This window comes from Neodiprion pinetum, chromosome 7 (assembly GCF_021155775.2).
Source record: "Neodiprion pinetum isolate iyNeoPine1 chromosome 7, iyNeoPine1.2, whole genome shotgun sequence".
In the NCBI taxonomy this organism is placed as follows: domain Eukaryota; kingdom Metazoa; phylum Arthropoda; class Insecta; order Hymenoptera; family Diprionidae; genus Neodiprion; species Neodiprion pinetum.
In genome coordinates, this window is record NC_060238.1 from 21,234,456 (window position 1) to 21,258,800 (window position 24,345).

Sequence of the window (24,345 nt, forward strand, 5' to 3'; positions counted from 1 at the left end):
CTTCAAGCATTGTTTTGTCACTGCGCGAATGTAAATTTAGGGCAAAGGTCGTCCGACCTCTGACGGAATTTTTCCCTTTTTTTGCACTGGTATCTTGAAACGAATCATCATCAACTCCTCAGCTTGGAATCAAAATTCGATTAAAATTTTTTCTCTTTTTACAGTGCGAACTACATTATCTTGTACTTTCAGGTATCGAGCATCTTGTACGAAAAAAGTGCAATCCTGTGGAAATTCATAGCATTACCCGACATGTATAAGTTGTGAAAGAAAATTTGGAAGCATGTTTCATTTCATTTGGTTCGAAGTATTAAAAACAGAGACAACTATCGTTATAACTATTGCCTACTTGTCAGTCATGGGGCCGGTAACTAAACTCAGATAACCTAGTTTCGGAGAGTTGAAAATATTATGGAGTAAGTGGAAAAATAATGAGAAATGAGCTTCAAAGCCGAAAATGAATTTCATTAGAAGCTATTTCAGTATGGCGTTTAATAAATATTACATTCACCCGATACTAATTGTCGTATATGCTTCTGTGAAGCTGTAACTGACAATCATAATTACACAAACATGATCGTACAGATTATAATAACAAACCATAACTGAAGTTTTCACTTCTTTTTTTTAGAGAATTGAAAAAAGCTTGCGTCACATCGAGCTACCGATATTCCAAATACCCAATTATTACACGATCTATTCATCGTCAGTGTTCATTAATCAAACAGTAACCAGCTGTGATGTAATTTTTCGAAGGTGTTAAGATATGTCGAATGCATTAGAAGTGAGTTTTAGTAAAGAGAATGAGCGTGATAGAAATAGGATTATATAACGTAAGTTTTAAAAAAATTACGCTGAAGTTGATTGACCGAAATGTTGGTGAGAAGTTTCTTATCCGTACGTAACAAAAAGACAAAAAAAAAAATTTCGAGGCTTCTAATCTTCAACCAAATTTTCTGAACATTCCAATGAATAATTTTTTGTTTCGACTATCGTTACAACGTATCTTAAATCCACGGATCAACTCCAACGCGATATAGATTTCCAATGTCAAGATGATAACCCAGCTTAGACTCGTTAAGTGAAGTCACAGTAATCCCGCAGTTCATCTGCCATGTATTCTGCAAAGAATGAAAAAAAAAAAATAACTAAAAATAATACGATTGTTTAAAAAATCGCGAATCATCGACTCGATTGGCGCCAGTCACTCAGTCTCTTAATTCGATGAGAATTCAGAGGCGTTTAATGGAAACCAAAGACTAAAACGAGTGTTTTCATGCGTATATATGAATACTTGTTCACCGTGCGTTTATCGCGCTAATCGTCATCCGCTGAAGTAGTGATAACAGTGGGCATGAAGCCGTAGGGCGGGGTGCTGGCACCATTGCTGTCTTCTCCGTGGCTCCAATTAGAACGCGAGCCAGCCTTCCTTCGTCTAACCGGCTTAGTCGTGGCGCTGCACTTCACGACGAACTTCAGCTCTTCCTTGATCTCATCCACGAAGGAAACCTGGACAAGGGAATATGACGAGGGTGGAGGTCAGTTATCGAATTGGAAAAACCGGAAGAGGAACCGGAGCACCATTGGAATGGAAGAATTTGAAACCCTCTCACATTCTCTTTTATCGAAGTGCAGCCCGCCACCCAAAGCAGTTCGCAAGCCGTATAGACGCCAGATAAAACCACGCCGACTGCCAGAACGAGGAAAACGCCTCCCACATTAGGCACACCCAAAGCCTCACCATCCGAGGATCCCCCCGTCTTTTCCTGTGGACATTGAATAGATTTAGACATTGAATATCGTTACTCAAGTTGTTCGACATTTTCCTGCCTCCCTACTGTTAGATGTTTTCCTCGAGACATTGTCAGTTATAGTCGAGGACGAATGGATATGACTGTTTTTATCATAAGTTATGAGAAGAGAAGACACTGTTTGCAAAATCTCCGTTAATGTTATTTGCGCTAATAACAGTGAACACGAATGGAGCAACATTCTTACTGAATGTGACTTGGCTTCCGGGAGTGGAAACGGTTTGTTGCCGACGTTTCGTAAACATTGCAGTTCACTTCATCAGGGTGAGGCTCAACCTGATACTGGTTGTTCCCATACAGGGCGTTCCTATTTATCCTGAGCTAGAGACACTCGTGTGTTGCGTTTTAGTTTGATGTATGTAACAAATCGGATGCCGTTTTAATTGACTGAAAAATCAATCCAAAAGCCGGAAAAATGGGGTTCCAAATTGGATGAGTTTGATATCGTTTATCCCTATTGATGTCATTCATATGTTTCCGGATTCCTAATGCTTCTCTGTATTTACGACGAAAGTACTGTTCAACGTTGGCCAGAGAAGTGGTCTGATAAAAAAGTATTTCGTGATGAGTTTCCATTTTATGTTCCACCATTGTCAAATGGAGAATTGTTTGAGTTTGACGCATCTATTGTATTCTATGAGGCGAGGACTAATCTTTATCAACATCCTTACTATGTGATACCTATTTACAATTAGTACTGATTCCAAGCATATTCGAACGATTGAAGCTGAAATGTGTTAACAACGTTATTGGAGCAGTGATTTCTCAATGCAAACGTTTAAAATATTCAAACGCGGAAGTTCTTCATCCGATTCTTATATCGTTAGGCTTATATTGTTTAGCACAGAGATTTCCAGAGTTCGATTAGTAATCATGTAGATTCGTTCATGTTCAGCATAATTGGCAGACGCAACATTTCGGGAACTTTTTTTTGAACTGTTCTTTCTCCTCCCCTCACTGTACGAATGATCCACCTGTCTTACGATTGATGCTAGTGAAAAAATGCTGTTTTCAGCTTTTCAATATCCTTACATCGCACGCACCACCTCCTCCTTTCTGCTTCCACCATTTGTCTTCTAAATCCTTCAGGACCCCCGTTTCTTGGAGTTTCAATATGCCAGTGCTGAGAGCGTTCCGGTACGGCGAATCTTAAATCAAGTAATTGATTCAATGAAGTTCTGGGTCCAAGGTACAGTAGGAAAATAATACATGTTTCCCTTTTTATGTTACGATTATCGTAGTATTATTCACAGCAGATATCAGAAAGTCAGAAACGTTTTCCCGAAATTGTTCTACCTATGTGTTGAAACCCTTTCGTCATAGCGCAAGTGATTTGGAGGATAGACATCACAAAATTCGTTGTATCAAGAGACAACGTGCGTTTTATCTGAGCTATTGGTTGTGGGTATACTATTTTTTTCGGAAATAGAAAAATGTGAAAGAAAAAGCTTGTCATAATACACCGCAAAGGAAGATAGGAAAGGTCCAAAAAAATTTACCGAAAGTTGGACTTACTCTTCTTCATTGCGATACCGTAGCCTTTTGCATCGAGTAGACCATTGACCTGGGTAAGGTTGCACTTTCTTTCCGCTTCGTACTTGATCGTTGACGACTCCATGAAGAAGGCGTACTTTTCATGCATAACTTTCTGCACACCCGCATCATTCGTGCCTGGCATTACTTCTTTCTTATTTTTTTGCATGTAATCGTTCAATGCAGAGTAAATCGGATCTGTCGAGGCCTGTTTTTGAGAAAGCGATTTACTATGAGGAACATGTGTCCAGAAATTAGTAGGAAAACAGAGAACCAACTGAAGGGATGTACACTGAGATTTGTTGAGATAGCAAGATGGCAAAATCCAACAATAAAAAAAGAAAATCCAAGTAAGTTTGGACATTTAAAACGTCAATTCAAAAGTCAGCCTTCTAGTTCATCAGTCATGAATTTTCTTTATCAATAGTTTCACCTGACATATCTATAATACCTACACTTCTCCATAACAGCAAAAGTTTGTGCTTTTTCTGAAAAGTCTTCCGAAAACGACTCACCTTAAAGAAATCTATGGTAGAGCCACTCACTTTTGCTCCGTATTTGATACCATGTGAATTGTTGAGCAAATCGCCGGCGTTCTTGATAAGGGTTTGCTTCGATTCAACGACCAAAAATACCGCCAAATTAGCAGTGTAAGAGGAGACTATGATCAGTGTGAAGAACCACCAAAAACCGGCCATCATGCGCGTCGAAATACCTCTGAAAATGGTAAGACATTAAATAACGACCGATCGATTTACTGATTTTCAGTTCATCCAGAAATGGTCGGGAACCATTCAGCGAACGAAAGAACCCACGACGGAACATCAGTGCGCACTTTACTGGACATGGTAAAAAATTCTCAACTTGCACCCCGACTTACATTGGAGCGATTTCTGACCCTTGCTGCATGATGGCACCGATGGTGAACCAGAAGGCGTTCTTCAGACTGAACTGGTTCTCCAGTTCCTCGGGTTCCTCGATGCAGGGATAGGGATTGTTCCATTCAGCCGGACACAAGCGACCGGCGACGAAGAAAAGCAGGGAGACGACAAGGTACGTGCCGAGCAGGTACATCCAAACTTCGTTCGAGAATGGCATCAAGAAAGAAAAGAGGCTGGATCCGATGGGCGTTGGTTTCCTGAATAGAATGCTGATCCCTGTGAGGACAAGCCTTTGCCGTCAGTGACACATTCACATCTAGGAGAAGAAGGAGCTTCGCAACTAAGCCCCGATACTTATATACGCTCCCTATATTCTTGATTTACAACACCCACAGATGATCCCTTTATGGTTTCGTCTCGAAGTTCATGCATTCCCAATACAAGGTGAAGACCTTGCAGTTTCAATCGTTACCAACTCTTTTTTCGGTAATAGTTTGCAAGGACGTTTGTTTCCTGCTGTACCCTGACTAATTCAGACAGAACAACAGATAATGGTTTCCAAATTGAGAAAGAAATTGGAAAATTTTGTGACTGAACAGTGTTCTAGAATCTAGTTCTACTGATTAAGGAACCTTTGGAACGTGGATTTATTCTCTAGAACCGAGAATAAATTGGATTCAAATGAAGGGAAAACTTTGTTATTACCCAAGTTCATGAAAGGCATCGTGAAGTCTACGGCTTCTTGACGATCGGCCGTGATTGTGAGATCAGTGATAGCCAAGTCCGCTTTCTGAGACAGATAACAATATGGTATTTCAGTTTCGCAAGCTCTTTATATCGCCTGGTCAATATTTTGTCAACAAACTAACGTCTTCCATGATCTTCTTTATCATGCCATTCCATTCTCCAGTTTTAGAATTCTTCGAACCATAAACGTTGTCTTCTTGGACCTCAAAAATGTATTTGAAGCCCAGAAGTTTAGAAAGCTCGTGAATTATGTCTATTCCAAAACCCTCGTACATTTCGTTCCCAACTTCCTTCTTCGGCGACTCCTTAAGCATTCCGTAAGGGGGAGTCTAGGGCAAATTGATCAATTGGTCATCGAATCGAACATTCATTCGGTCAATGGATCACCATGCTCAAGACACCTACTATTGCTATGAGGACGAGGAACGTTTTGTTGCGGAGACTGATCTCGATTATCTGCTCTGGCAGCAGTGGCTTCGGAATGTAACTCATCCCTTCCGTCTTGTTCCACGATCCAATCTTTCTCATGCCATCTGATTCCAGACTCACCACGTCAAGATGAAAGTTGCTACGGTAACCAGACGAGTCGAACTTTATCAGCCCAGTTAATCCCGCAGTCTCGATCTGGAAGCAAACCCCGTGTTCAACCATCAAGTCTTCCGGCTACGAGTTTCTTGTTTTCACCATTCATTATATCCTAAATTTTCTGTGATTCAGTTTTCTGAACAATAGTTCTCCATCGAATCTCTAGAAGAGACCGTACCTCATTATTTCAGGGAAAGAAAGAACACATTTCCTCACCGATCTCATGATGTTCATCAGACTAGATCCGTGTTCCCAGCTAGTGACGTTGTGACATAAAGAAGATTTCGCGTCAGCCACAACGGTGTCGTCCAGTTCTCTCAGGGCCCTTCCGAACACTTGGACACCGTCGTAAATCAGAGCTGCCTCTACCGTAATCTGGGATGGACTTTCCACACCCCATTCCAGTGCGTTTTTCTGAAAGGTCTCGATGACCAATGGATCGTCGGGGTCTATCAAACGTAACCCGGTCAAATTTGTTCCACCGTATTGGTAGGGCTCAAGATCGATGCTCGTCAAGTCCTGAAAGACAATGCGGATAAAAAATTTTTTTCTACGGCTTATGGATTTTTTTATAATTTACCAAAGACGCGATAATGTAGCTGTGCTTGTCCGTCATCAAACCAACTTGTTGAGCTTGCTTCAAAACTTCCGCCAGTATGTCAATTGAACAATCCAATACTATGTTCGGGTCTCCAGACGTTTTGATCATTCTTAGAACATGCCTGTGGAAAAACGGTTTCTTTATAATAACGATCAAAAAAGTATCACCACCAGGGTTTCTTATCTGATAGCGAATTTGGCTGACAGACGTAGGTCGGGCACTGAAAGTTTGAAATTATTTCAGTTCTAAAGCAAAATCTGCATCAATTGATCTCTTTTTTTGTCTTTCGGAAACTTTGAGAAGTAGTTCAATCGAGTATTTTGAGCATTGAATTCACACCTGTAATTCGGTCCTTCGGATAACTGTCTCACGGTAACTGTGTGCCCCCGGCGATCCCATCTCTTCAGAAGATCGTGCATCCGAATCAGGTTCTCGGTGCTTTCGTAGAGTATCGTAAATGTCTTCCACTCAAAATCCTCAGCAAGCTGCAGGTATATCTGTGGAGACGTCTTCGAATGAAATGGTTTGTATCGTCACTTTTGCGAATGTATGCCTCTTCAATTTCACTTCTTATAAAATTTTTCTATAAATTCATGAACAACAATTCTACTGAAATATAGCTTCTGCAGCGATGTAAAAGATTCGTTAGACGTAGAAACATTAACTCTTGACACAAGGATTCAAACAGTCTCAACAGTGAAACAGGATGATAAATCACACGGGCTCAACGCCGACTTCATAATGTATGGGTCTGGAGATCTCAAATACGAAGATGCTCCCGTAGTAACGTAACTACTTTTTTATCACCGTTTATTTTTATTTTGTGTAACTTTCATGCGTCGAATACGGACACGACTTACACACGGTAATGAAACGTTTCGTGCTCGTAGTCAAACGTCCGCATCCCATGAACTACAACAGTTCAAGCTTCGCGATACGTTTGAAACTGGATTACGATCAGCAATTGAATGCGTACGCTTTTGCTATCAAACCATCGCTACTCATCGCCTTAAACGTATAATCTGTTGAGAATTCGTTTTGAATCCTTATACTCCTCCTCTCTCTCTCTCTCTTCACTGCCTTTTCTCCGTTAAGATTTCTCGTTCCGAAATGAAACCGCAAAATTTCGTCAAAATTAAAGTAGCACAAATGAAATCTTCAACATTAAAAAAAATTTGTAATTAAATAAAAGCTTTTCCGCTCGAAAGAAAAATCGGATAAAACGGGATCAGACTCCGTGGAATCCGTTTACTCGCGCTTTCGAAAGCTCGGACAGCTTACCTTGGACAAAGTATACGAATACGGATACATGTTGAGCAGTCCGTTTCCCCGTATCTGTCGAGAATCCCACCTCGCTTCAATGTGAGGAATCTCCATCGTGTCGCACATGCTCTGCACTTGCCTTGCGGTAATCTTGTGACCCGGACCAAAAATTGCTACCACTCCATCGTCAGCAAGGCCACAGACTGAAAATCAATTCTTTTTGTCATTTAGTTTGTCGTATAATTGCGTTCTACATCTCCGTCTCGAAAATTAATATCCTAGTCTGCAGTCATTGAAAATCCAGGGAAATGTTCGACTGCATAATGATGACGACAGAAGTAAAAATTGACCAACCATGTTGATTTGATAGGTAAAAATTTTTCAATGCACAAGATATTCGGTACGAAATTACACTAGAAGCAAAAAAAAACTCGTAAAAAAAAAAAAAAAAAATAGTGGGCTCAACCGGGATTTGAACCCGGGACCTCTCGCACCCAAAGCGAGAATCATACCCCTAGACCATTGAGCCGCTTGTTGAGGTTGTGAGCAACAAGTTTGTTGATACTATTTTATTCAAAATTTCTCACCGCATTGCGACACGTCATAGGAATCGTTATTAACGGTAATTATCTGCGTATCGATGAACTGTTTTGGCAGCTCGGAATGTCCGTGTCTTTGATTGTTCATCATCTCTACGGAGACCCTAAACGCGGCGGCTCTTAAATCATCCTCCTCGAACAATCCACCTAGAGAATAATTGTATTTTAATAATTTTTCATTCTTTCAATTAAGTCAAGCAATTTGTGTAGTTGATTAAAATTTCATCCAAAGATATTGACCCTCGCATCACGTAGTCAATGAAGTCCGTTCTTATCGCGGAAAAAAATCAAACTTGCTTACAAACAAGTATAATTTACGTGCGATTGCGTATTATTAATACGGCACGCTAATTGCACTTTTATGGCAACACGCGTTCAAAGTGACTTTTCGAAAGTTAGAAAGTCAAGGAAAGGCTCGTGTGAGTATTGGGGTAAAGATAAGACGGCTGAGAGAGAAGAAGAATCATTGGCTTACCGATTTTAACGGTTTTTCCGAACCCGAAAATACCCGATGGCAATAATGCCATCAGTATCAACTTCATCAGCATTTTAAGATCATCGGGGTTATCTGAAAATTAATATTCTGCGTGATAACTGTACGAAAATTATATCGAGGCAAGAATGAAAATTGAAAATCGTGAAACTGTATCACCGATACAACTGCACTTGATATAAAAGTTAGTCACTAAGAATTGCCTGGGTTAATTGAATGCAAAATCGGTTACTGTGTGTCTAGAAATATAGGAAATTCAATTTATAATTATTATCATAACAGAATCAATCAGATAATCTGACAAACTTTCATGCAATTTTTACTACCAACGGCTTCACATATCGTAGAGAAATGAAAATTCACGTAAAAGATTAGTTTGATTTTCTACGACATTGGGCGATCAATAAATAATTTTTTTTTTTTCCTTTGAATCCTTATTTATTGAGGTTTGGAAGAAAAAAGGCTCCACGTAGGTATTAACGTAGGGACTCTGTCAATGAATAAATAATAACCGTTCGTCAAATGGAATTGAAATTGATAAGATGATTCTGACGAAAAGTGAGTGGATTTTCGGTCGAAAAAAAAGAAAAGAGAATAGAAATGTAAGTTAGAAAAAATTGGAAAATGATTTAAAAAAAAAAAAAAACAAAATGAGAATGGATGACGCCCAAAATTTAATGAACAGAGCTCAGTCAATGATATTCAAAGAATTTTATTTCAACTCGAGTAACTTCTCTCGGTGTAACTAATTAAAAATAACGTGAACAGCGGAAGTGAAACGAGCACAAAGTTCGTTATCATTTCTCATCTCTTATTTCTCGAATCAAATCAGACCTCGAAAAATTAGTTAACAAATATTTCATACGTATTAAAATCGCAGCTTGCGCGTAATAAGCCGATGCGTTTTACACGGATGTCAGAAAGAGGAATCTCGAGACGTACTTTGACCCTGAAAGGTATATTTATACCAACTGCGTCTCGACGTCGCGGCTCAAACCAACCCAATTCCGCTGCCATGGTCACACTTTCTCAGCTTTGTCAATTCTGGTCTAGCCTTAATATAAGCGAAATCATCGGTGTCAATTTTAATGTCATCACGTCGAGAGAAATAAATTTAATATAAAAATTACGAACAAATAGGACACGCGTGTCTTTTTGGATTTCTCAACACTACGATTCTTTTTTTTTTTTATATATAAATATTAAATAGTTCATCATGGAAAGAAAGAATGTGATTTTTTAACGACTGTGTATTCCAAATCTGACTGTACAATCAATTTGAGCCGATTACATTATTTACTCAAAGCTATTTCTGATCTTTTTGGATTTATTAACAATGCAATTCTTTTTTCTTTTATATATAAATATTGAACAGCTTATCGTAGAAACAAATAATTTGATTCGTTAATGACTTTTCATTCCGAATCTGATTACACAATGAATTTGAGCCGATTGCATTAATTAATCAAAGTTATCTGCGATGAATTAATTTTTGAATCGTCGTTCTGTAAACCGCGAAGCGAAATTTTTGGAGTATGATTAACAATTTGCTTGCGAATTCATCGAATTTGCGTTTTCTGTTTTTCTTTTTTACATCCGTATTAACATCGTAAATTTACTTCATTCGACTCGATTTCAATTCAACATTGTCGTCTTTTCGTATAATTCATCAAGAGAATTCATCAGTAATTAGTTAATTCCTAATTTCATTGAATCAAATGACCATAAACGAATCTTCCGAAATTGGAGATTCGATTAATTGTGCGAATTATCGGTAAAATTCTTTGCGGATTTTTTTTTTTTTTTAAATCGCGAGTCTTGTTTTCGGAAAAGCGATGAAAAAAAAGGCGGTGAAAATCGTCGAGAAGAGAAATATTGAGAGAAATCTCGCCTGTCCGATTGCTGCGTGTGTGAAAGAAAACGTCTGCGAAACGATGTAGAGTTTTTAAAATAAACAGAAGCTGGGTTATAAAATTTCGTGAAACAGCTGGCAGCGCAAAGAGGATTTACTTTTGTTTAGTCTGTACAAACGACTCGATGCTAGAAAAAATGAGGACTATAACGTACGTTTTATCTTCAGACTGCGGGGGCGGAATTGAAACTAGACGAAAAGGGGGAGTTACTTCCGGTCAGGAGGTAAAGATATTTCCAATAGAATGCGAAATGCGATTTCGATCTTCGTAGGCGTTCAGCCTAACGAATGAGTTTTTAACTTTTTTGTTTCTGTATTTGACTTCAAGATTTGATGGGAAATTTTATTATCGGGGAGAAATCTGGGTGTAATTTTAATCGTTTGTTATCAGATCGAGTTAAAAAATTATGCAAGCAAAATAAAGTTAAAAATAAAGATTGAAAAATCGGTGGAACTTAAAGTTCATTCGGTTGATGCGATTTCTTTTTGAAATATTGAAATCAAAACACTCCGATTCAAATTATAAATATTTGTTTTTTAGTTACAGTAGAATAATTTCATTATTTTCGATATCGTTTGTTAAATAATTATCACCGCTCATGATTAATTTCCTTTCTCGTGAGTTTTCTACATCATGCGAACTGTAATAAATTTTCATGATTTGAAATGCAATCGTTTCACGATTGATCGGGATACTAAAGTGAAAAGAAAAATTATGAATGCCATGACTTACAGAAAATTGATATATAATAATTATTGATAATCGGGTGTGATAAATTGAAATTTGTGTAGGTTTCAAATTTTAATATTCCTGGATGAAAAAGAATATTGTAGCACACAATTTGTTTATTTAATTTCCAATTTAGACTTGTCAGACACTGCATTCGAAGATTCTTAACAACTCCGATAACCGATGGACTTGACTCGACTTGACTTGACTTTTGATCGCAACCGTTTGTACTTGATCGCTTATCGATCCTGATGATCGTGATAAAATCGATCAGAGTCGGAAAATGATTAACTTGATTGCCGACCGCGTTTCACCGATCAACGAACATCATATTGCATAGTCGTTGTGATCAGTGGAGATCATTCGTCGTGGTCAGACATTTTAGCCAATTGAAAGCAGAAGTACGATAGAGAAAAATGAAAATGCAACAAGCTTTAGAAAATGAAGACGTAAGTAAGCATTCTGTGACTCGGTTATATGAAATTTAGCAAAGCAATATGAATTTGAATGCGAAAATTGACATTGCAAAAAATCTTTCGCTTTAATCTGGAGCCTGAAGCAGCTTTTCAAAACCGTGGACAAATTCTCATCTTACCTATTCACACGAAAAAAATAAAAGAAAATCGACACGCATGGCCACGTAATTATAGCAAATGAACAATAACAACCTCTTGACTTTCGATTACTGTTTTAAACGAGCTTTAAAGCCCGACAATGGGTGAAACGGAGCTATATACGAAAGCTCCGCGCGCTTTCAGGGATCAAGTCGAAATGCCAAAAGCACGCAACTACCGGCTCGCAGAGAATCTGTGTTCTTATTCTGGTCTTTCTTTAATTTTTCTCCCTCCATCAGAACTCTGCTCGTGATCTGCATACTGGAACAACAGCTGCTATCCGCTGCTACTTTCGGCCTGCAATTTCAAAGACTTTTTTTCCCATTTGACCTACTTCAACGATATATATATAATGCAGCCATCAAATCTGCGAGCACCGATTTAACCTTTGCTAATTTTTACTCGTTGCATTTTCTCTTGGCTCGTATAAGTATTTTTCTATCATCGATCGAATTTGGGTCAACTGTAAATATTTTCAAGCATTCAAAGAAAAATGTATTTTTATTTTCTTCATATCACGAATAGCTTTTTATAGCTGATTCGGTCAACATTTTTTTATCATCAACTTTTTCTTCAACATTCATTGGCTCTCAATTCAACTTGAAAATTTTGAGATTGAGCGTGAAATTTACATTTTTACCAAGATATGTCGCTTTGAAAATTAAAATAAAAATCGCTCAAGGCTTTGTAAACGAAATAATACAGACGGTAAATTTTTGACGTATCCTAAAAATCACCTCTGAAACTTGGCAAATTTTTTTTATAAAATACTCGTTTTGTTTTACGAAGTGAAACTTAAACAGGAGATTTTTTTTTTTCTTATTTTTTTCTTACACAGCAAAATTCGATGTAATAGCTAAAGAATTATTTCTCGAGCTAGATAGAAAATTACGAAAATAATCCGTGGATAGAAAAATATCCGAGCGAATGTTTAATTTTTTTCTTCCAATCCTTGAACCATTACTTTGCTCCGAGCTAATTGCGTCTTTGAAACATCGGTACATCTCGAAAAACACAATCTCACAAGATTCAGCAAATTTTTCTCAGTATGAATCACCGGATTGTTTGTGTCCATTTGATTTGTTGCTTGTTTATGTTGCACGTGTAAAGTTACAGTTTTTTATAGCGAAAAGCAAAGAAGTGAATGAGAGAAAATGGGGAAGAGAGAAATAACTCAGCGTTGCCGATTTCCTATTTTTGGCAGATGAAACGGAAATTCCTTCACTCAACTATACATCGCCCACCGAGATAAAATTATTTTATCCAGCGAGTTCTGAGAGCGTTGCACGTAACGCGTGTTACTTATTTCCATCAAAAATCTGTATCATTTTCGAAAAAAAAATGTATAGGAGATTGTATCGTACAAATAACCGCATCACCGGACTTTCTGCTCTACATTTTACCTTTTAAATTCCATTTCTCTAGTCCAACTGAGTCTGAACTTGATGCAAAATTTACCGAGAATCTGGCTTCTGTTGCATTCAGATTGACGACGGTTGGAATTGAATTTTTTTTTTTTTTTGCACTTCCTCTCTTGCGTATAAGAACAAGACAACAAATTTTAAACCAATTATTTGATTTGCATGATTTAAACATTTTATTTTGCGGCTCTTAGATTTTTTCTTCAATGTAGTTTTCTCAAAAACTAATCCACGCAAAAAAAAACAACTCGTGAACAGCAACGCCTTGTCGCAGGCAAATCGATGCACATTCGTGTCGTTGCTCGAGTAGAAATTGACGTTAAGGGGTGGCTGACTACGAACAGAATTTTTCACTTTTCACTTTCGCATGGATAATTAGAAACGAGTTCAAAAATTGCGTAAATTTTTGCGTATGTTATTTTTCCTGCATATCAAATCTTCCGAGTTTCAGATCTAAACTGGTTAGATGTTTTTGTGAGCTTGAATCATTATTGATTTGAAACTGGGGGAAATTTTGTAAGTGAAAGACCGTGAAGGTTAGTTTTTTTTTTTCTTTTGATTTTTCAAAATTTTCATTGTATAATTCTGTATAATATTTGGGAGTAAATTTACACCACTATTTTTTTTTTTTTCAAAATGCTTCATAACATTGACAGAGGGTAAATGAATATTTGTATTATTACTTGCTTGTTAAATGACGAATTGATCGATCGTCTCACTTGCTGCTAGTCGAGAACTTGAGAGATGGGCAGGAAATAATCACAAGACAATTAACAATAATAACGTAACTGACAAATGGTTTCTTGTTTGTTTTTTTTTTTTTTTTTTTTCTTCTTTTCTTTATATCAATATTTTGTAGCTTACAATTGTCGAGACTTAATAGTCAATATAATATATCAAGGATCTGCAATTATCGCGTGTTTCTTTAATCGTGTTTATAATTATTATCCTTTTCAGTAGAAACACACGGTCGTGATGAATTTGTTTGTTGTTTATAGATAATTGCATACTAGTCAAGAATTAAACTAATTATTCCTAAGTGTACATTATATTATTAATAATTTATAGAGTCTGTAATTCTTAAACGAGTAAATTTATTCTATTATAATTATATCTTTCCGTTTATTTTACCTAGTTCGTTTATACAACTTCGTTCTCAATACGCAGTAGATGAAAATTGAAATTAGATTAACAAAAAGCAAACGACCTTAGTAGACACACCGATAAATTAAACTTTGCTCTAATTCAGAAATCAATCGAACTACAACACGGAGTCCGTAGAATTTGTTTTTATGCTTTTTTTTTTTGTTCTTAAAAGCAGGTTCTGTCTTGATTTGACTTTGAAATGTCTATATTATATTCCAGGTCTAGAAAAACTACCATTCAAAATGAAATTATCATTAATATACAGATAACATTCAGCGGGAATTCAAAACTTATGTACAAAAATTTCCGTTTTCTACCCTGCAGCGCATTTCACTTACCCAGTTTCGTAAAATCATTATTTATATGTTTATAATGGTAGGAATAATAACAATAAATACAATCTTATTTATTATATTTATTATAAGACGTATTTATTTTAACTGAGTTTCTTAATATTTCTTATTATTTATACACGTAATTCGTCTGATCACAGTTATGGACGAGATATTATACAGAATAATTATCGATTCGCTTTCACCGGACAGGTACTTTGCATTTCGTATAATTTTAAGCATGTGAAGAGCGTTTTTTTGATTATAATTGAGAAGGAATAAAACGTACTGTATAATATATCATTTCTATAATTTACACGATTGAAATAGAATCTCGTTTCATATACTGTGCGGCTAAATTGTTGTTATGTACACATTGATGTCTCGAATAAATTCGAAAAAAGGGTCATCTACAAATTTTTACCGCAAAAACTCGAAAAAAAAATTTCGGGGCGGGGTTGAAGTTCTGAATTTGAAAAATTCCGAAAGCCCCTAACTCCGAAATATTTGGGGGCAAAACTTGAGGTAAAGAAATCGAACTTTTATGAAACGACAAAGCTTGGATTGGTCGGAAACAACGGGCGGGTATGAAAAATCGGAAAGGCTGAAATTCAAAATGACCAGGATTCCGAATGTAAAAATATCGAAAATCGAAAACAACATTCAGAACTTTGAGCTTCGGGATTAGGATCATTCGAACCTTTGACATTTCGTCAGAGTTTTATTTCTTTACTTTAAGTATCGCCACTGACAACGAGATAATCAGTATTTGGTGCTTTCGGAACTTTTCAAGTTTAGAATTTCAATTTTTTATCCGAAAATCAAATCTACAGACTCCGCATTGAGTTTGAGAAAAAATTATTGGCGAGCTTTAATCATACGCTTAACCTCTTTTTTCATCCCCTCTTTATAATGATATTTACAATAATCGTATAACTCTATCTACGACTATCAATATATTATAGGTACGTGAATTATCTATATTTTTCAGTATAAAATTGTCCGATTTTAATCATGTACATTATACACGGGTGTTTTTCATCTTTGGCTGGGAATTCGTCACATTTTCTGCACAGCGTATAATCTATTCTGCGCATTCAAGGGATCAACGGTTTCGATTCTCTTCAACCGTTATTATCGTTATTACTGTATCCTTCAATTTGTTTTCATTTATTTTTTTTTTTTTTATTCGATTCAATTTCAAATTTCAGTCCCTTCACATCACGTCACAGCACTTTTTTCAAGCCGTTGATTCCCGAGTGAAAATTTCTTCGTCATTTATTTATAAATTATTCAAGGACTTGATATGAGCAAATGACAGATGTATTTGACCTCCTAAGTTCTTATTACCGGTTGAGAATCGTAAGAAAAATTAGGCAAGAAAATAATAGAATAAATTATATTGTCTTCTTTCATCGCACATATTACAGTTCAAGAAACTTTGATAAACAATGAACAAAAAAAAAAAAAAAAATTGATTTCATTGTTTCTACAACAAACGCGTAAGCTTGATTTTAAATGAAATGTGAAATTGTGGAGAGGTCAAGTGTTAGGTCGTAGCTTTCAGTTTCTGCTTATAAATTATCATCGTCGTAGTGATTCGATGGAGTTCTTCTTCATTTAGGTCCGCGTTAATCTCACAATCACGTCTTTATCGTGAAACGAGTATAAACGCGTCAAACAATCGCCGTCTCTCGCACTTTCGTCAATTCTTCGCCAATTTTCTTAGCCCTCTTTCCCTCAATTTCGTTATCTCCTCTTATCTCGTTGTGTCATTATTCAACGTGTCAATCTCGTTTTGGATCGTTTTGGAGTCTGTTTTCGAAGTGTAGATATCGCCCGACATGCAGCTAGTGGAGATCAGTGAAACCTTCGCAGATAGGCTTGCCGGATGATTTCTGCTTCTAAAACAGAACACCAAAATAATCCACGTGATGATTTTGCCAGAAAGAATTATTTTCACATCGCAATAATTGTTCAACACATCGTACATTACTAGGGGAAAATCATAATAATAATAATTAAAACCGTAGCGACAGTAACAACAGTAATAATGACAATCGGCCTGCGTGTACAGAAATTGACGAAACATTGCATTGAATGCAGAGAGCAAATTTTTTTTTATAACTATAAAAAAAAAAATTCTATGACCCATATAAAAACCCATGTAAAAATAACTCAAGACAAAAATTACCCAAGACAAAAAAACAGAAGCCGAACAATGGTAACCCAAGAAAAAAATAACCCGAAGAAAATAACCTGAACAAAAATAACTCAAGATAAAAATAACCCATCACAAAAATAAACCAAGTCAAAAATAACCTGAACAAAGATAACGCAAGAGAAAAATAACCCATGACAAAAATAGCCCATGAGAAAAAATGTAAAAGTGATTGATGGAAAACTTTGTATTGAATTAAATTAAATTTCAAAAGGGATATGTTTGTCACGTGTTATTTTTATTTGGGTTATTATTTCCGAAGCCTTTGGTCCTGGTATCAAAAAATTTGGACTCCCGTTACGTCATCGAACTTCAACGTCACCGACGACGACCCTCCAGCTTCTGATCAATGGAATTCCAGACGCCCTGCATCTCACAAAAGAAACGAGGAGAAAAGAAACGGAGCGGCGGAGAATGGAAAAGGAGAATAAAAAAGAGAAAAAAAAAAATCTCCACGTGTGCACTGCACAGAAATTCTATTCACGTTTTATTGAGGAACGCTACATTCCGAATTTTAAACGATTAGGGTACGAATCGAATCAGGTGGGCGCTGCTGACGCTGATTCGACAGGAAAAGAAGGCTGCTAATGTAGAAAGGAGGAAGGGAGAGATATTGAAATTAAAATCAGGCCGCCTTCCCTTTGACGAATTTATCCTGGGGACAAATTTTTACCTTAATATATTCTCGGCTTAGAAATTTAATTTATACAATTGTCGATGTGAGGCTTCTTTTTTTTTTTTTATTCTGTATTACTATTAAAAGAAAGTACAATCGTTGAAATTGTCGTGAGTAATCGTTATTTTCATGCGAATTGAATTTCATTTATTTGTCACCGCTTTGTAACAATAACGACAAAGTTTAATCGTTATTAGAAATAAAATAACTCGGAATTTCGTCATCAGAGTGACATTAAGATTTCACATTTGAATTTGAATGATTTTTTTTTCAATTTTACCTGAGAAAAAAAAGTTATGCAAAGTTTTGTGCTTTCTCAAAATTTTTCTTAGTACATTTAAAACTCCGGGATGAGACATCGAGTTTAGAATTTTGATAAATTGCATAAATTTTGAACCGTATATGACTTCATTCCATCTGTTTCCTGATTTTCTAACAACCTTTCGTTGCTTTTTAACACGAATCGAAAAAAAAAACCATTTCATAATATATCAATGATCCGTTTCTTATTTCTCATCAAATATTGCGTCAAGTTCCTGGAGCGTTTTTTCAAAAAATAACCGATGGACAGGCGGTTATACACGCGTGAGTTTGGAGAGGGGCTTGTTGGCAAACAGAGTTTTATGTTTGTTGGGGAAAATTAGGGAACCGCGAAGCGAACCGCACGGTGTATATGAGATCCCCTGTAAGTATACACCGTAAACTACCCCGCAAAAGTTTTATACGGGGAATGGGGAAGAAATTTTACCACCCTATCCGAGGTCCTGTAGCGACGATGAAAGGTCGCCCCTTTTTTTCGCCCGAGAATTACTCCGTCAAGTACTTTTATCTCACATGAAATCCGGCGGTAAGCAGGCGGAAAAAAATTCCTCCCCATCTGTGTCTGGAGCTTTTTTTATTTCGTTTTTTTTTTTTTTTATTTTTAAAGCTTCCTTTGTTTTCAAACTCGGAATATTTCCAAGACGTTTTTCTGGAATGATAATTTACAGGTTTACAGGTTTTCTAGAAAATAAAAATTGTCCAAGACCTTACCCGTTTCAAGTTCAAAAATTTTTCATTTACCTCTTGACAAAAAATCTGCTGTATATTTATTTGCTTTTAGTGACAATCCGTCCGGCTTTGGTGTATAAGCGTAACGCGTTTTATTTCGACACAGTTATGCGGATAAATTTTGCGGGCACGGGAATAATTTCACCGGCAGAGTTGAATTAAACCCGAAAGCTTTGCGAATTAAACGCGTTTACATGCATTTATTCATCTACCGCGTCGGCTAAAACTAGACGTACATTCGTTTGCTCGAGCAGCGTGTACAAAGTGGAGGCATTGTGCACTTCCAAAATTAAATTGAAAAAAAAAAAAAAAAGAAATCGGGCAACGGAAAGAAAAGTAAGATGGAACGAAACGATGAAAAGAATCGTTGGACATTTTTTTTATACTTTTTTTTTTATAATCCACCTGATAAATTAATCCCAAATAGGAAGAACATGATCAATGCTATTTTCAGAGGTCACCGATCGCAGAACTCAAAGTTCTTCCGTTTAAGTAACATGTGGAAATGTTGTTTCCTTTTCAATCTTCAATTTTTCATCACTCAGTCGTATTTAACGATACGGATTCGATTGATCCTTGAAGCATTATATCGTAGAGACTTTAATTCTTTACAAAATTTTTTCGTTCAACCGAATCCTCGGCTCAAACGGTACAAAAGTTGTAAGCCTCGAGGCTCAAAAGTCAATTTCATTTAAAAATCCATTTTGAAGCATTTTTAACGGCTCAATAATTGGCTTGACAAGAATAAATGTGGTAAAAAATTTGTGGGCGTAAAAGTCTCGAAAGCGAATTCCGTACATTCAACATTTTACAAGCTATGTATTTTTATATCAAATTATATATATCGTAAATACATTCAATAGTTTTTGGTAAATGAACTGTTGGCATTGAAAAAATTTAATGCAACTTTTGTACTCGTGTTACTAAAGTGGGAAAACTTCGAGTCCTAAAAGCGGCATATTGAAATTAGATTTAAGAGGTATCCTTCGGCGAGGATTAGCTTCTTGATATCAATATAATTACGTCAAGTTTTTTTTTAGGCAGGGGCGAAAAAACAGAAACGTTACTTATAATCGAACAACGTCCTACACGAAATGTTGAAAACAAAATTAACCAAATACGGATATCAAATATTGTTAAAGAAATTTTTTGATCATTTGAATTAATCCGATCTCACCTAATACTGATCACATTTACGTTGGATCGAATATCGTTCAAAGAAAACAAGGTAAATAATAACAATAAAAAACACTTTTTGCGCGATATTTTTCAACACTGTGAAAAGAGAAGATTCTGTCGGTTTGTCCGACAAACTTCTGCGATGATCACGAAAATGGCTGAATGAAAAATCTGAAACTTATAGAATTTGGCAACGAAAAAAAAAAAATTAAAAAGCAAAGTAAAAAAGTAAAACCATATAGGTGACGCATTATTCGTTAAGGTAAAAAAAATCCTTACTGTTCGCATAGATGCACTGAGAAAAATTTCATTTGTTACAGTAACTAGAAAAATTCAGTAATACATGTTGTAATATTGTTGGAACTACGAAAAACGAGGTACGCCTAACCATTTTGCCCTATCATCGATCCTTTTTTGGTATTTGCAACGCAAAATCAGTTTCTGAGGTTGACTCTACTTTTTTAGTTGAACAAGGCTATCGCATCAATTTATCGTTGCACAAGCATTAAATTTTCGCAACAGTTGCAAGAAAATCTAGCAACAGTGATCGTAATGAGAAAGAATAGTAACGGATACTAAACTTTTCGGTAACAGCTGGAAAACTAATTTTCATTATCTACCTGGAACTATATTTTTCGACTATGGTGAAAAATGAAAATAATCAAGGACTGAGCGGTGACCGGAACTAAAAATTTCTCTCAGTGTGCGTATAGGTACGCTTTCTAAACGTGATGAATTTTTAGTGTCGAATGTCAACGATCGACGGCGATCGCAGGCTAGACCCGAGTGACTTTGCGACAGTTGCAGGTTCGCGTGCTCACGGACCATTAAAGAGGAACTCCACCATCGAGCGAACATCAACTGATGTACTCCCTGGGTATGTCGAGTGGGTAAATGGCGTCCGGGTCGAGGTGCGTTTCCGGTTTCTCGTGCCCCTTGACCTCGCCCTCTTCGTGTTATCTGACCTCACTCACCCGTTCCTCGACGGCGACCTTCCGGCTCTTCCATACGAACTCGCAGACCGCTATCACGCAGGCGACCCCCATGCCCCCCATAAGGACGACGAATACTCCACCGACGTTCGCCAGGCCAAGTTCGTTAGCCGCCGAACTGCTCTTGGACGTGTCGTCCTGAAACGAGACAATCGGCCTTGTCAACTGTTTCGGATCCCGGGATTACTTCCTGTCTGGAAGGGAGAAGGGCTGACTCATCTCCGGATTATCAATCAAATTATCCGTTTCCGGGGGAAAAAAAAAACTGCTGGATATGCGAAGTTCCAAAATCACATCGAATCGCTTTATAATCGTTCGCGTCATCACTTTTACCCAACTCTTTAAAGCGGAGTACATTATCTCATCGCTACTGGATTATTGTAAGTTGGGCTTGATTGGAGGAAATTTCACAGATACGATACAAGTATTGGTATTTACTTTTGAATAGATCGAGTTGAATATCCAGGTCAGGTGTGGTACCAGATCCGACCGTGTCTGAATAAGTATCACATACAATTCGTTAGATTTGACGATATTTACAAACTGTGAATATAGTATACGAGTCTTGATGTATTCAACCAGATCTAGTATGAGTTTGCGTCTATAAGACTAGATATACGTACATTAGGGTGGTCCTTATTTAGGATATTGTCGAATTTTTTCCACCCCACCCCCCAAATCAACATCAAATAATTGAAAAACAATTGAGAATGTTCTGTTGGTAATGAGGTGAGTTCTGACGTCAATTGATAATCGTGTAACATGACGTTTCATCGGAAGAAATTTGTGGGTTCTAAGAAGAATGTGCAATGTAAAATAGAAAACATACCCTGCAAGATCCGCCGCCACGTTTTTCCTTCCACCACCTGGTCTTGAGTATGTGTAGTTTGCCCTCCTCTTGAAGTTTGAGGACGGCTCCGCTTATCGCTGTTCTGTACGGTGAATCTGTAAATTGAATTTACCTTGGATGCAGTAAAACTTTAGCTAAGACAAACAGAAGATTTTATTAAAGATAGGGACGTGTCTGTGCTCTCCGGGTGGTATTCTGTAGGAACGGAGAGAAATTACGCTTTGAGCACCGAGTAATAGGTCCTTGTTATGCAGGCACATCGTGTTACATCGACGCTCTCGAAGAGTTGACATGACCGCGCTGATAGAAATTTCTTTGAAGCGAAAATTTAGATGATCAACCCACGACTTTATTATCGGAATGGCAAACTCACTTGGCGGCATCGCGATTCCATATCCCTTGGAGTCCAGCAGACCGCCAACTTGCGTCAGCTCGCAATTCCTCTCGATTACGTACTCGATCGAAGTGGATTCCATCAGGAATGCGTAGCCACCCTTACCCTTGACCACCCTGTCCACGCCCTCGACGTTGCTCGTCGTGAAGACCGTCGGTCTAGCGGATTCCATGAAGGACCACATCCTCTGGTAAGTCGAGAAGTTCGAATCCTGAATGGTAACAGTTCAGTAAATCCATCATAATTTTTACAGTGCATCTAAGGTCGTTTAGTTGGTGAATTTAGTTATCCAGAAACATTGGGATCGAAGCCATCCTTTTTTCCCAGGATTGAAAGGTTCGATTACGTTCCGTGCCACTACGGTTTAGGTCGATAAGATCACTTAGTCGATATATTTTACACTTCTACATGGATACATTCTCAAGGTGGACACACCATACGTGCTGAGTGAAAAATCGACGCAATTAGAACGTAATCAGGGACTGTCCAATGCAAGTGAGGCCCAACCGATACGCGACTAGAGCTTAAATGGAATTCCTTTTTCCGATGGGTTATACTTTTCGTCTTTAACCGGAACGTTTTTTTATTATATTTCTGAAGTTATTCGCCTACCGAGTGTAAAAAAGAAACACGTGTTAGTAAAACTTGGTTGACTCCGCGAACCAACTCCATTACCAACTTCATCCATCTTGAACGGTGAACCGAAGGGAGGGATATAGATACGAGAACATCTCTTCGGTCTAATATCTTGTCCGGGGGGTTCTACATTACCCGCTGTATCAATCAATCATTCGTGTTTTCACAGGCAACTTATCCCCGGCTGAAGCCCCCCTCCCATAACGACAGACTACTGCAGGTATGCGGATTTCCAGCCGGATTGGCGGGTGTAAGGAATCCGCGATTTTGATATTCGCACGGCTCACAATCACCCGTGTATTCCACCATCGAACCCGTTTCCACCATACCGGGTTCCAGAAACGTCTGAATAATCGTAGGAGGTTTCATTGTCAGTTTGAAAAGACGTTACGCTCAATCACCGGGCAAATTTCCTCCCCGCAAGAACACCGAGATCCAAAGTAGGTAATTTCCGTGATATGGTAGGGGTCTGGTGGTAACATTTTGTACAGTCATTCATTCTTACCCTGAAGAAGGCAGCCGTGCTTCCGCCCCTCAGAGCACCGTATTTGATTTTCGTCTGCTTGGCTAAGTCCTCGGCACTTTCGATCGGTGAATCCATTCGTTCTACTGTCAGGAAAGCGGCCAGATTCGCCGTGTACGATGATATCATAATTAACGTGAAGAACCACCACATCCCAGCAACCATTCGCGTCGATACTGCCCTGCGATCAAAATTCAATTCGGTACAACTTCTGCTACCTTCGTTATTGAAAATTTACGTCAAAAAACAAAAGACGTTTCACCAAATCATGGACATCTGTCTTTTAACGATGGCTAATTTGTTGATTCATCTGTCAGTGTCTCTAAAGTTATTCGTTGAACATTTCCATGCTGATAGAAATTACTATTTTCGATCAACTCGACGTTACAGTGCTGTGACATATTTTTAAACTGACCATTTTCAGACCGGATAACTTTGAAAAGAATCATTCAAGCATTTAGAGAAAATTCAATGTTTGAATGGATAGATTTTTAGACCGATCAGTCTCTTTCACTCGTGATATGTTACTTCGCAGATAATTTCAGATATGAGCTCACAAGGTGTTTGGATAAAGAATGACTAAGGTGCAAGTGATAAGCAGAAACGAGATGGAAATATGAAAAAGGAGTAGTAATAAATTGACTGTAAGATATCGAACCTGAAAATAGACGAGGCACTAATATTTGGATCAGTGAATTTGGTTACAGCTGGCACTAAAATACGACAACGATAACGGGTGAACAGACTAAATTATTCTACAATCTATAGACAAAGCAGCCTAATAAAAATCGAACTACGAAATAATTAGTGTGTAATTTTTGAAAAATTAAGTCAAGGGGTTGAGTAAAAAATAAAGAAAACAATCGAAAAGGTGGACTTGGGTAGGACTCTACAGCGGTAAATGCGACCAGCATATCGTTAACGTATGCTAGTGCAGCAAGCCTACGATATAGCATCCACCGATACCTTCGCAATATCTTGTTCGTCTAAAAATTTTTCCTGGCCTACTCGATGGTTCATCTATCTACGAGTTCAAATTGGGGGATTGTCTTTTGACTCGGGTATTCGAGGGGAATGAGGGTTGGCCATGGCAAGAGTAGAAATGCGGAAAACGGGCGCGACGTGGTCCCTGGCTAACTTAATCGAAAGGACTGCA

The 24,345-nt window shown here is 37.6% G+C and overlaps 2 protein-coding genes and 1 non-coding gene across 9 annotated transcripts in view; all 3 read right to left on the bottom strand.

Moving 5' to 3' along the window:
• Positions 1-458: 458 nt before the first annotated feature.
• On the bottom strand, positions 459-11,933 carry LOC124222861 (glutamate receptor ionotropic, kainate 2-like). 2 transcript variants are annotated; one of them, XM_046634303.2, is made up of 17 exons: positions 11,751-11,933; positions 8,496-8,588; positions 8,009-8,167; positions 7,440-7,624; positions 6,498-6,655; positions 6,138-6,279; positions 5,774-6,076; positions 5,378-5,596; positions 5,095-5,301; positions 4,931-5,015; positions 4,225-4,501; positions 3,860-4,061; positions 3,327-3,552; positions 2,844-2,959; positions 1,614-1,766; positions 1,303-1,509; positions 459-1,121 (listed from the first exon to the last, which is right to left on the bottom strand). In XM_046634303.2, the coding sequence occupies exons 2-16, from the start codon at positions 8,566-8,568 to the stop codon at positions 1,318-1,320; spliced, it is 2,697 nt and encodes an 898-aa protein (XP_046490259.1). In that variant the 5' UTR covers positions 8,569-8,588; positions 11,751-11,933; the 3' UTR covers positions 459-1,121; positions 1,303-1,317. The 2 variants fall into 2 exon arrangements, with proteins under 2 accessions (XP_046490259.1, XP_046490260.1); XM_046634304.2 differs by having other exon boundaries at positions 11,824-11,929.
• On the bottom strand, positions 7,879-7,950 carry TRNAP-UGG (transfer RNA proline (anticodon UGG)). Its single transcript has one exon. It is a non-coding gene; the product is annotated as a tRNA-Pro (tRNA).
• Positions 11,934-15,827: 3,894 nt separating the features above from the next.
• The window catches only part of KaiR1D (Kainate-type ionotropic glutamate receptor subunit 1D), a 259,204-nt gene continuing 250,686 nt past the window's right edge, over positions 15,828-24,345 (bottom strand). For 4 of the 6 annotated variants that reach the window (XM_046633891.2, XM_046633889.2, XM_046633890.2 and 1 more), the window contains exons 14-18: positions 23,172-23,370; positions 22,010-22,241; positions 21,616-21,731; positions 20,769-20,924; positions 15,828-16,572 (exon numbers count right to left, since the gene is read on the bottom strand). In XM_046633891.2, coding sequence (XP_046489847.1) covers positions 16,519-16,572; positions 20,769-20,924; positions 21,616-21,731; positions 22,010-22,241; positions 23,172-23,370 — 757 coding nt within the window. In that variant the 3' untranslated portion in view covers positions 15,828-16,518. Of the gene's footprint in view, positions 16,573-20,768; positions 20,981-21,615; positions 21,732-22,009; positions 22,242-23,171; positions 23,371-24,345 lie in introns of those variants that run through there. The other 2 variants (XM_046633894.2, XM_046633895.2) reach the window with 2 other exon arrangements.

Coding starts and splice junctions, on each gene's coding strand:
- LOC124222861 (XM_046634303.2), bottom strand. CDS start 8,568: ATGCTGATGAAGTTGATACTGATGGCATTATTGCCATCGGGTATTTTC. Junction 8,168..8,495: donor CGGAAAAACCGTTAAAATCG/GTAAGCCAATGA, acceptor ATTATTCTCTAG/GTGGATTGTTCGAGGAGGAT. Junction 6,280..6,497: donor TCCGAAGGACCGAATTACAG/GTGTGAATTCAA, acceptor GTTTTTCCACAG/GCATGTTCTAAGAATGATCA.